General features: G+C 38.4%; 1 protein-coding gene across 5 annotated transcripts in view; it reads right to left on the bottom strand.

The window, feature by feature from the left end:
• The window catches only part of PLEKHS1 (pleckstrin homology domain containing S1), an 81,980-nt gene that overhangs the window by 42,884 nt on the left and 25,931 nt on the right, over window positions 1–13,165 (bottom strand). For all 5 annotated transcript variants that reach the window (XR_013594850.1, XM_078643858.1, XM_078643856.1 and 2 more), the window contains exons 7-12: window positions 11,629–11,730; window positions 6,187–6,270; window positions 5,557–5,661; window positions 4,502–4,573; window positions 1,630–1,736; window positions 293–367 (exon numbers count right to left, since the gene is read on the bottom strand). Coding sequence is in view for 4 of the 5 variants with exons in the window: in XM_078643858.1 (XP_078499984.1) it covers window positions 293–367; window positions 1,630–1,736; window positions 4,502–4,573; window positions 5,557–5,661; window positions 6,187–6,270; window positions 11,629–11,730 (545 nt within the window). In the remaining variant the exon portion in view is untranslated. The remainder of the gene's footprint in view (window positions 1–292; window positions 368–1,629; window positions 1,737–4,501; window positions 4,574–5,556; window positions 5,662–6,186; window positions 6,271–11,628; window positions 11,731–13,165) is intronic.

The following is a 13,165-nucleotide window of genomic DNA, read 5'->3' as shown; positions in this document are numbered from 1 at the left end:
GTTGTAGTTACCACATGTAACTGTAACTCGTGCCCTAAGGTGGCTAGAATTCACACCCCTATCAGTGATATCAATGATGCAATAGAAGAAGATGTTATGATTATGTCATAGAAACCTATTGAGATGGCATTAAGTATTGCTTGTAACAGGTATCACTTATCTAAAGCATCACCAGTTTAACTCCAAAGACAATTTGAACCTATTGGGAATGGTCATAGTGGTTTCAAGATATGCACAACCATCTTTCTTGTAAAGAAGCTGTTAGACTTTTACAAATTAAGGAGCTACTTACGCAAGAGGGTCTTGAGAGCTGGATGCCGTTGCTGTGTAATCCATTTCGCTGACAACACTTTGAACTAACTGTGGTCTTAAAGAAATGAGAATGTGTATTAATTGCTAGACAAATGTACTAAGTCAAGCCATACAAGTGGATGGATATTTTACAAAAGTGTCAGCTCTCGCTGCTTTCACATCCAAGGTAAATATAGAATCTTGAGTTTTAATGACTACTATTAACATCTGCTAAGGATAGGGTTTCAATACAAATGGCTCTACAGCTACCACCTGCAAGCTTGGGAAGAAGCTCTGTTGAGTGATGACTTCCCATAAGCCCACTTCCGTTATTTCTAGTATTTCTTCTCTTTCCTTATTTTGGTTGGGACTGCTGTGGGTGGGTGCTTGTGCATCTTTTGCCACTCTGTGTGTAAGAGAGGCTCAGGTTCGGACACCTGAAATAACTCTTTGTTTAATTTCTAGAATGTACAATGGCACACCTAGGGATGATTTTTAAGAATTATTCAAATGTTAATACAGTTGCAGAATTTATAGGAATGAAAATTGGTGCAAAAGAGTACAAACAAAGGCGCATAGAGCTGACAAGTAAATGGAAGGACAGAATCTATCAAATGAGTAGGTGTCTTAAATTTCATATTTGTAACTCACAGTGTCACCTTTTTGACATCTGTACACAGAGTTGTATCCATGTCAATGTACCACAAAATAGTAAAAGCCCTGACTGATATTAACACACCTGCTCTCAGTGTTTGTCATAGCACTTCCCTCTGCGCAGATTTAAGCGAGAATATCATTACATAGTATTACAGACTTTACATATGGTTACAACGAATTTTAATACTTGGTTTCTGAAGTGCATTAGACATTTATTGATCAAAAACCCCTGGCAAGTTCCAGCACTGCAATGGTGCAGAATAAGTCAGAAGGTCTGCTGTACCTCGGACAAGCTCCTGCCTTTACTGAAATGGTCAAGTACAGGCATCAGTAAAGTTAGTGCTTGCGTTCCAAGCAGTGACTGAAATTCTTCATATGTTACTTTAAATTTGAATTGTCTGTAGCTTTTCTATGATCAGCTTTGGGAAAAGTAGATCACACGCCGTACTTTAAATTATATTGCCTCCATGTTTAAGGTCAGCTTTTGGTGCATGGACACCGCAGGGTTCCTGTTGCTGAGAGCATAGCTGGTTGCCAGGGTATGTATGTTGCTTTGTTACTGATACTGTATGCTTCAGTTTCAGACAAGGTGAAACTGACATGCTCTTGACATTGTTCTCTAAACATAATTATTGTATTATGTCCATTGTAACCCTGGAGCTGATACTGAGATATACTTACATACTACTCATATACACATACTGAGCCTCATTTTCTTCATCATCCTCACTTTCATCTGAATGCTCAGAGGCAGGTAGGTCAGCAGGCTCCTTGAGGTCTCGCTTGACCTGCCAAATTTGGAAAAAGTTTTAAAAGTTGCGTCACTGGGATAAATATAAATCAAATAGTTATACCTAGGCAGCATATCTTAGAAACGACCTTGTATTTGGGCGCAGCTAATAAGGTGCTAGTATTGACTGCCTGGATGGTATCTTTTTTTAGCAGTCTCACTGCATGGCTTCTGACCAGTCACCTTCGGGTTACACACAACGATCTGTGCAGTAATCATGTGAATGCAGTGAGCTATCTCACATGGGAATTAAGGCAACAGGTCAATGCCATGAAGTCAATCATAACAGGAGCCTAAGGGGAAGCAAAAGGGAAACAGGCCGCCCCCCACTCATATCACTATCTACAATAATGGCCTTCCCTTGTGTACTGTGTGGTCAAGACCATTGCACAATGACGAGTCCGACCGTTAGGCGGTTAACGGGACTCACTAATGGTGTAGTGGAGTCCGACAGGCGTAGATTCTTCTACGGGGGGCGGGTAGGCTCATAACAAAAAGGCCACCTGGTACAATAAAGGGAGAATCTAGAAGTGCAAGATTCACGCTGACCCTAAAAACCCTGAAGAAATTACCGGTAAAGTATATAGAGGTGATGAAACATGTTGGTTGTTGTTTTTAATAGAGTGAGCAAACAGCACAGAATAAAGGTGTAGTTGCTAGTTTAGCTCAGCTCTTTTTAACGTAGTGGTGACATAGAACTTGAATATCTAGGGATCTGTCATACCACAAAGGGTCATTTAACACGTGTTACACATTTTGGTTTCATTGCACATATTTTTATCCCCTTTTCTTTCATGGTTGACAGTAGCTGATGATGATAAGTGGGGATTCAGGCGAGTACCAGCCTGTCATATCCTCCCCTGGGTGTTGCTCCCGTGAGGCTCTGTCAACCCCCTCTCCCCCTTTTTCCAGGTAGAAAGGTGTAGTGAGGGAATAGGATCATTTGTGGGCTATACACACACACACATACAGGGTTTTAACTAATAAAGTGAGTGACTGGGATCAGCACACGCAGCAAGAAGGTTGATGAGCATCCTCTGCCTGATAGTAGAATAAGTAGAATTTACTTGGGGTCTTTGACCACACAGTACACAAGAGAAGGCCATTATTGTAGATAGCAATGCCATGAAGTGCCAGAACTCTTAATAAAGTGTGGGTCTATCCGGCAAGCTCCAAAGACATTTTTTAAACCAGTGCAACAATATTCCTGCCACAATTTCAGCTGTTCATAGCTCATAACATGTTTGTCTTAGTGTAGTATGGTATGTTGGATGGAATTTTCTAGCGTACTATGCTCACCCACACACGCCTAAATGTATGCCGGGGGCTGCATTGCGCAAAGTGTTCTAGGGGCAAAACGGCTGTGTGCACGCGCTTTGTGTACCCATGAGGCACTATAGTATTACAGAATGGGCTGCAGATGCTTGCGCTGTCCCATCTGTACTACTGACAGCACTGGTACACATGTAGAACCAGTGCTATTCTGCTATTGTGAGAGAGCTGCCCTTGTTTTCATGGGGATGTGGCCCCAATGATATTGTAGGGGTATCAAGGGGTGGAATTTGCTTGAACAAGAGGAGCAAATCTGGCTGCAAATGTGTTCATCCACTCGGGCTGAAGCCAGACAGCTGTCAGGGAGATAAGCTTGTTGAGTGCGCTTCTTGGGGCACTGACCTACCTGGGGGAATGAATACTAAACCCTAAACACTGGGGGTGTGAGGTTGCCAGCAAAGTCCTTCATCCGCTTGGAAGTTCATCGCTCGTTGCTTGTGCAAGGGGCTTACTGAAATGAGCTCTTACAAGCGCTTTGATGCTAGTTGGTGCGGCAGAGTGCTCTGTCTGCTAGAGGTCGGGGCTGAGTCGCAGGTGATGTGCAGGCTGCATTGCAAAAGTCATGCTGCCTAACCGTGTTGTTCTTAGAGCTGTGAGGGGGCAAAGCGGTCCCATGGATTCCCAGACACCCCCTTGCAGGCAGGTGCAGTCACTCATCGCACCATCCCGCAGGAGGATCACTGTTCCTTCTTTAAAGTTAAGGACGAGTGCCGTCTGTACAGTTAAACACAAGCAGCTTGGCAGTGTTTGCTGCGGCTGAGGGGTCAGTGCATCCATCATAAAAGGGCCCACTATCCCGGTCTACGACAGGAGCACTTTTTGAAAGGTGCGCCATGGCGCAAACATGGACCCTATGTATAATATGGGCCCAGGTGGTAAGTGATTCAGCTTTCAAAACACACAAGTTTTCAATAAATTTGCTTTCTACAATCTTATTAAAGTTAACTCTTAAGCAAAGTGATGAGAATGTGGAAATGCCAGTCTTTGTCTCTGTGTTTCCTGTCACTTAGGTATTTTCTTTGAAGCTTTTCATGCAAATTTGTATAACCCTTGTGAAAATGCTGCATAGTAATTACACTAGAGTTCCAGTAATCTATCTTCATGTCCTGTGGTGCCCATCTAGTCTGTTAGGGGTGATAACTCAAGAATGCCACCCCGGCACACACCACAAACCATACTGTTTGTTATTCAGTAACATGATAGGTGTCATCACCCAGGCACTGAAACTCATTTTATCGCCCTCATAATGGTGACTGGCCGAGCTGTCTCCACCAGTGCAGATCTGACCTATATGCAAACGTGCAGGGCAGGCAATAGACACGGTGAGAAAGGGTACAGGTTGAGTTCCAGCAATAGATATGAGCAAAGGTGAACCATGAACAACATGTAAAAGCATTCCCATCCTCCAATGGATTTCTGCATTGGTATTACCTGAGTGAGGGGGTGCGTGCATTTTGGGGAACTTGAAGGTCCTGGGGCCGAGCCGTCCTCATTGCGACAGTACTAGATAAAAAAACAAAAGCACATACGTGGTGAGCACGCCTTGCAATAGATATGAGGCAATGACAGGATTATGTTGCAGAGTGAGGGACTGAAACTGATTCTCTTTAAGTGTTGACTTTTATCATTATTCCTCTTTCCCTTGGAGATAAGGATCTGATCAGAAGAAGAAGAGAGAATGTTTTCCTCAAATGAAGTTTCTAATTTCAATGTAACTCCTTGAACAGCACTTACAGAGATGGACAATATATGACACTCACATTTCCTCCCCTGCACGAGCATCTCCAGTTCGTGTGGAATCCTTCTATGGAGGATTATTTGGACAAGTCAAAGTGCCACTACATCCCTTTAGCATTTGTCCTTAAAGCTAGAATGGGGCATCTCACATATTGTGACCTATGAGTTTCATTAGCAGGGCACCCTATGCCCTCTGGTGCTTTGTATACCTCAAGATACACCCCATCTTCGTCCACCTCCTACCCTCTCACATTTCTTGAACTCCATCTTGACTTGACTTCCCGGTCCACACTGTTGGATCACCCATATGCATTCATTTCTAACTCTTCATACAGGCAGCTGTAACTTATATGACCTGTCGTGTATATTCCTCATCTATGTACAGCATCCTACCTCCCTCCTGAGCTACGGACATGCTAAATATTAATCTCATGAAATTAAAATTAAAATGTTTTAGGCAAATGGCACAATACCTCAAGTTTACCATCCTGTGTACTTATTGTCTAGTGTTTTGTTTCCTTTTTGCTTCCCGCACACATCTATGGCAATATCTAGCATTGCCACGGCTGGCTCCCACACTTTATAGAAATTCTCATACCATTTAATAATATTCTGCTTTAACATAAGTCTACAGTGCCATTGAATTAATATTTTGCCCAATTTCCTTTTAGCTCTAATAGCATTTTGTGGGGTCCCCCCTAGTTAAAAAGATCTTGACTGAGTGGAGTTGGTACATCAGTTTGACCTACTATGCATCTTAGAAAGTAACTTGGGATATCATAGATGCCTTCATCAGGTGAGTCATTTGCTTCGCTTGCTTCTGGTTTTGACTGGCAGTGATATTCTGAGTAGCGCTGTCAGGAGAAAACAAGAATATTTTGTGAACCAAATCTACAAGCATTGTCTAAAAGCATGATAAGTAGCATCAAAGTTCAGTAAGCTTTATGGTTAAATTAAGCCCTAAGAAATACAGCTTTTGCCGGGGGCAGAATCAGATTTCAATTCTCCTTCGTAGAGAAAACGACTCATGGATGATAGAAGTCCCACATAGTGTCAGCTGGGCCACAGGAAGACTCCCTTTTTCAGTGGGGAACTGTCTTTCAGCTTACCACTTCCATTGTAGTCAACAGACAACACATTCTAACAGCAGCTCAATGATTGGGGCAAGAATCGGAAATATCTAACAACACCAACAGTTTTCAGAATAATCTTATATGCAGGAATAAATCTGTTTAGTAATTTCACACACACAACACTACAGACGTTCCCTACGGAAGTGCCCTAAGAGTAGAATCAATTGGCCACAACACCAGGCCCCAACAAATGATCAGTTTCCTCATCACTGCATAATCATTAGACAGCAAAAGAGACATACTCACTGCCAATGGAGGAGTTGTTGTTTCAGTGCTACTGCAATAATTGTAGGGATCCGAATATGGCCTTGGAGCACTGAGTTGTGTCCCCTGAGGATAGAAAGATTAAAAACCTCTATTGGTATGGTTCGTGACAACACACCTACGTCGTGTCCCTTTCATGAGTGTTCCTCTACACTAGAAGAGACCTTGTGACAAAACTTGGGTAAAGATTTCGGATAAAGACTGGGAGAAAGTAGACACAAGCAATGCAACAGAGACACATAAAAAAACATTACTTAAAGTTCATTTTCAGTTTTTTGTAATCTACTTCATTAGTTTTACGAGTTCTTTTCTCATCATGAAGAGCAGTAATCAAACCCGCTCAGGACCCATGTGTGTTAATTAAATGTCCAGAATAAAACTTGGAACAGTCACCTGGCATTAAGTAAATACCTTCCATCCTGGGCCACCAGCTCTCAATCCAACCACTCCACTTTATAATGTCTGTACTGCAGTGTTTACTGCATGATTACCTTCGTTGCCACTGCATTCTGCTCCTTCTAACCTATTTACATCTGTAAATGCGCAATACTATCCACTTTCAAAGGCATTATATATAAGGCTCCACGTTTTCGATATTTACTATTTTTTTACACTTTAATTGAGATAGAAAGCAACGTGTTTGTCAGTATGTATCTATGTTTTTAAAGCGGAATATACAGACATCTGATCTTTTTTGTGTTTCTCTCCAAGGTGTCAATCATGAAGGGTAGTCCAAAAGGGACGCATACTGCGTGCATATGGAGTTAAAAAGTGCTTAAAAGTTCCTTATGAAGCTTTAATAGCTTCAGATGAGTACATGTTCTAATAGTCCACGCTAACGCTTTACGGTGAGCGTGTTGTTTTATTGTATTTGGCTAAAAAAATAGAGTCAACTGAGTGTAACTTTATCAGTTAAATGAATGTCAAAGTATACTAGTTGCCACTTGATTTTTGTAGGACGAAAAATAAATATGGATAAGTACCAAAAAATGAGATGAAAAGGAGATGAAAGTAAAAATGGCAGACTGAAGGAAATATAAAAAAATAAATACCATGAAACTAGAAGTCCTAATTCTAACTAGTAAATCTGTAGAACACACTAGAAATGGTAGCCTGTGGCACCTTACCTATCAAGCACCTGTGCACTTTCATGAAGAAAAAATGTATGGCTCTGAGGATGGGTGAATGGCCCTTCTTAAAGCACTTACCCGGATGGTGCCGTTCAAGTGATAAAATCAAGTGCAGGGGGTGCGGCTATCACTCAGAATCAATAGAGCACGTGGCCTGTGTGGGCATGTCCTGTATTATTTAATGACAGAAGGATCCTGTTGTGGAGCGAATGGAACGGTATAGAGTCAAAATATCGAGTTTTTAATATCGATATGCATTAATATTGATTAAAAAATATAGAATGGACACAGTATCGACTGGACAGAATATAGACTACAAAAATATCGAATAGGATAGCATTAATATCGAATTAAAAAATATAGAATGGACATAATATCGAATGGACAGAATATAAACTACAAAAATATAGAATGGACAGAATATAGACTACAAAAATATCGAATTTGAGGTAAGTAAGTTAATATCAATTTTTAAAGTGTTTTTTATGTTAGTATATGTTTGAAAAGTGTATATTTATTATATTATTTATATTAATAAATTATTTTCATGGTATTTAATTTCTGCGTAATATAATTCGGTAGCGGGTTTTGGGTTTATAGGGGAATAGGGTGGGAAGTAATTTAATTATAATTAATTAAATATGTTAACTTATTTATTGGTATTTATTTTGAATTAATTGGTAATTAATTATTAATTGGTAATTAATTAAAATATAATTGGTTATTAATTTTAATTAATTGATCATTATGTTAATTTTAGTAATGTATTTTCTGTAGCGGGTTGTGGGTTTATAGGGGAATAGGGTGGGAAGTCATTTAATTATAATTAATTAAATATGTTAATTTAATTATTGGTATTTATTTTGAATTAATTGTTAATTAATTATTAATTGGTAATTTAAAATATAAATGGTAATTCATTTTAAATAATTGATTGATTGATAATTATGTTAATTTTAGTAATTTATTTTCTGTAGCGGGTTGTGGGTTTATAGGGGAATAGGGTGGGAAGTAATTTAATTATAATTAATTAAATATGTTTATTTATTGGTATTTATTTTGAATTAATTGTTAATTAATTATTAATTGGTAATTAATTAAAATATAATTGGTAATTAATTTTAATAAATTGATTAATTGATAATTATGTTAATTTTAGTAATTTATTTTCGGTTGTGGGTTTATAGGGGAATAGGGTGGGAAGTAATTTAATTATAATTAATTCTATTTTTTAAATGTTTTTATTTTATCTATTTTTTAATTATTTTGTAATTGTTAATTAATTTATTGTTAATTGGTAAATAATTTGTATTAGTAGGTAAATATGTTTATTAATTAATTTTTATTTTTATTTTTAATTGATTAATTAATATATTAGATAAAAGTGTTAATTATTTTAATTAATTTGTGATTGGTATTAATATTTATTTTAATTTTATTTATATATGAAGTATTTACTTTCCCTACTGTTGCACTCTCTGGAGTGGGAATAGTAATTTTTACCCTCCTGCTATCTAACACTTTCCCTACTGTTGCACTCACTGGAGTGGGAATAGTAATTTTTACCCCTACGCTATCCAACGTTTTCCCTACTGTTGCACTCTCTGGAGTGGGAATAGTAATTTTTACCCCTACGCTATCCAACGCTTTCCCTACTGTTGCACTCTCTGGAGTGGGAATAGTAATTTTTACCCCTACGCTATCCAACGCTTTCGATACTGTTGCACTCTCTGGAGTGGGAATAGTAATTTTTACCCCTAAGCTATACAACACGTTCCCTACTGTTGCACTCTCTGGAGTGGGAATAGTAATTTTTACCTCTACGCTATCCAATGCTTTCCCTACTGTTGCACTCTCTGGAGTGGGAATAGTAATTTTTACACTCCTGCTATCCAACGCTTTCCCTACTGTTGCACTCACTGGAGTGGGAATAGTAATTTTTACCCCTATGCTATCCAACACTTTTCCTACTGTTGCACTCTTTGGAGTGGGAATAGTAATTTTTCCCCCCACGCTATCCAACGATTTCCCTACTGTTGCACTCTCTGGAGTGGGAATAGTAATTTTTACCTCTATGTTATCCAACACTTTCCCTAATGTTGCACTCTTTGGAGTGGGAATAGTAATTTTTACCTTCCCGGTATCCAATGCTTTCCCTACTGTTGCACTCACTGGAGTGGGAATAGTAAATGTTATGCCTACGCTATCCAACCTTTTCCCTACTGTTGCACTCACTGGAGTTGGAATAGTAATTTTTACCCCTACGCTATCCAACGCTTTCCCTACTGTTGCACTTTGTGGAGTGGGAATAGTAATTTTTACACTCCCGTTATCCAACGCTTTCCCTACTGTTGCACTCAGTGGAGTGGTAATAGTAAATTTAACCCTCTCGCTATCCTATGGTAAATATATTGTATATTTTTTATTAATACTATGTTTATATATACATATATATATATATGTGCGTGTGTATTAAAAAAATATTTTTATTTATATTAATTATTTATTATTTTTAATGTTATTTAAGTATTTTAAGTATGTTTAAGTTAGTTATATTTATTATTTCATTAATTTAAAATTACTTTTAACTATTTAAAAAATCGATATTTTGACTAGATTTTTGTAGGTCTATATTTTTCATTCGATATTTTTGTACTTACCTGTTTGAAGATAGGAAGTCGATATTTTGGCATTCTATATTTTTTACTCAATATTTTTGTAATTCTATATTTTTGCAATCGATATTGTTTCAGTGATCCAAATGGAACAAACTCGGAGCCCGATCATGCTGACAAGCTATCATAGCCACTATGAACCCAGAAAACACGATGCTCAACATCCGGTTCACCAAATTTGTTACAAAAGCGGGAAAAAAACTTCGGCCGCCCCCATCTGCACACTGATGAGCTATTCCTGATATTACCGAACCCCTGAATATCCGGTGCAGACACCCAAAATGCTGCTTCACTCTCTTTGTTTTACTTATTCCTATTCCACTTTTTTAGAATGTTAATGTTTGGCCGTCCTCCGCTGGGTCCCAAAAACGGCAAAATTGTCCTGGGCAGTCCAACGTCTTTCATTCAATAAATCTGGACTCCGGACAATCATGAACATTTAATTTCTAGGGATATTCTGTTCTAACAAATGTTTAGTAATTTCATCATATTTTTCAAACTATTATGTATTAAGGGTTCACTTTTGTATACATGAAGTACCTCTTTTAATTGTCATGATTTAAGTAATCAAACAATAAAGAATTATAACTGAATTGATTGCCTGTGTTTTTTTTTCTGTTTGCAATCTTGGTGTCATGCGTATGGATCTATAGATGGAAGAGTTCCAAAATAAATGTAAAAGGCTCATAATACAGAAAATATTCGTAGTTGTATGGACCCTGAATATTCAGTGTAGAATATCGGGGGCCACTAATATCATAGACAAAATATCAAGGGCCAAAATATCGAAAGGAAATAATGTATACATTTTTCGATACCTAATTCCATATTTCTGTACCTTCAAGCTATGCCCATCTTCAAGGTACATATATGGGGAGTTAAGATTGGTAAATCTATAAACTTACCTTTCGATATTATGTCCATTGATATTGTTTACGAGTGTACCACAATATTCTTGTACTCGATATTCCAGAGTACAATCGTTCATAATAACAATCATTTAGAGAGAGCACTAAAATGCAGGCGCGGCCGGCACAGGTAAGAGGGGTAAGGCGGGGCAGTGGGGGAGTCAGCAGATGACAGAATAGGTCAAATTAAATTAAAAAAGTAGTAAAACCACTAACCTTGCGCTCGCTGCATCACAGAGTTGGCGATGCGGTGAGCGCAAGGTAAGTGGATTTTTTATTTCTTTTTCACCTATCCCGTCGTCTGCCATATTCCCCCCTCTTCCCTGTGCCAGTCTCGCCTCCTAAAATGATACGCTAACACCAGTTGGGTGGGAAAAGATACATATTTGTGGTGCAGTAGACATACCCTCTACCTCTATGCTACTGCACCAGCTGCACTAATAACAGCTAAGCCTCTGGTTGTTTCAGAAAAATAACAGCTCACATTATATAAGGTACAGATGATGTATTTAGGCTGCCAATAGGTAAATCATTTCGTAGCAGCGGATAGGTGAATGGTCAGTTTATATTTTCTCTTTGTTTTCTACTTTAAAGACTTTGGGTAAACAGAAAGCGGGTCATATATATATATATATATAGAGGATTTTTCTTCAATCACATTACTTATTTTTTCATTAAGTAAGCATGGAACAACTGTGCAATTAACCTTACCTCAGCCTTCTCAATAGTCCTGGCACTGCTCAAAAATGGATCCGAACTGGAAGAGCATACTGGCAAGGAAATTGTTCGAAGTCTAGTGTCTTCTCTTGGAGTCTAAAAACGAAATTACAGAATAACTCAAAAATACATTGTAATAAAAAGTCTAACAAAACAAATGTTTGTGTTTTAAGAAATAACTATTGCTTAAAATAATAATCTAAACAATGGATTAAGCCCAGAAACCAAATAAGAAATCGCTTTTAAACATTCCAGCCAACAATCCCTTTCTGGCCCCCATACATGGTTGATTTCCATAACAACCAATGTATTTTTTCGATTTTTAAGCGATTGTACGTTTACTCGATAATAAATACTCTTATTATTCTGCAGCAATACAGCACTCACTCACTTTTTTTTTGTCTCAGAGACACATTTCGTTTATGTTTCCTTCACATCACAGAGGAGGATTCCAACCTGCATGCACCAATTTACAGGACTGATGTCTATGTTTTTGGGCGGGGCCTGTACAAGAAAGCGGTTGCAGATGCCTGCAGGCCTGTTCTGTAGTGTCCACTGTGCCTTATAATGTCAAGGGCCGCCTCCTTATTTGCATAGGTGTGGCCCTATCCAATGAGGCAAGGCCCCAGCAGCCACATTGCATTCACCTGGCGGGCACAAAATCAAGTAGGTGCTTGTGATGCATGGATTATGAATAATAATTTCAGATGAGAAAAGGATGCAAACCATTTGAAATCGAATGGAAGCGTTTTTAGATGGAAATAGGAAAACGACTTTAAGCAGGGGAGCCGAGGGACCCTCCGCTGCTGCTCCTAGGTCACTTCCTTTTTTGAGGTGAAGTATAGTCTCTGTGAACCAGGGTCAGAACTTTTTACAAAGTTCCAGCACCAATCTTCACTACCATGTATGCCTATATCGTCAGAAAGTACCCTCGGTGCATTGGGTTTGGGATGTGACCCATATACACCCCCCTATGGCAGATAACATCCGCCGTTACTAAATTCCAAACTGACCCAGCACCCAAGAAAATTTTATTTTTATGTGTGTAGCTAGTATTGTGCAAGTAATGTTTAGCAATGAAAACAAATATCAAACAGAAAAGACTTCCCAAACATAATTATTAATCAGTCAGATGTCTTGATTGTAGTCAATTCAAAATCTTTATTGATACGCAGTTATCCTCCTTATGCTTATTTTTTTTTTAAAAACACCGCTCAATTGCTTTGCCACCAACGCTTTTCATCCCTCATGGGACTTCTTCAGGGCTAAAGGCAATTACAAAAAATACTATTCACAATATGTACACATTTAAAAACTTTTTAAAATAATTACAAATATACAATTAGAAAGTCTCATGTAATTGAACAATATTCTGTCTGTCACTGCATATCAAAGCATTCAGCATCTACATATTTTTATACAACAGTTAATGTTCCGGGAAGTCATCAAACAATACATGTTATCTACTTTTTCAATTTTGGGAGCAAGGAAGGGAGCTCATCTACTTAGCTTCCTTGAGGTGAACACTGGA

Source organism: Lissotriton helveticus, chromosome 5_1 (genome assembly GCF_964261635.1).
Source record: "Lissotriton helveticus chromosome 5_1, aLisHel1.1, whole genome shotgun sequence".
Lineage (NCBI taxonomy): Eukaryota > Metazoa > Chordata > Amphibia > Caudata > Salamandridae > Lissotriton > Lissotriton helveticus.
Note: the sequence above shows the minus strand (reverse complement) of the source record. Positions and strands in the feature narration are given on the sequence as shown.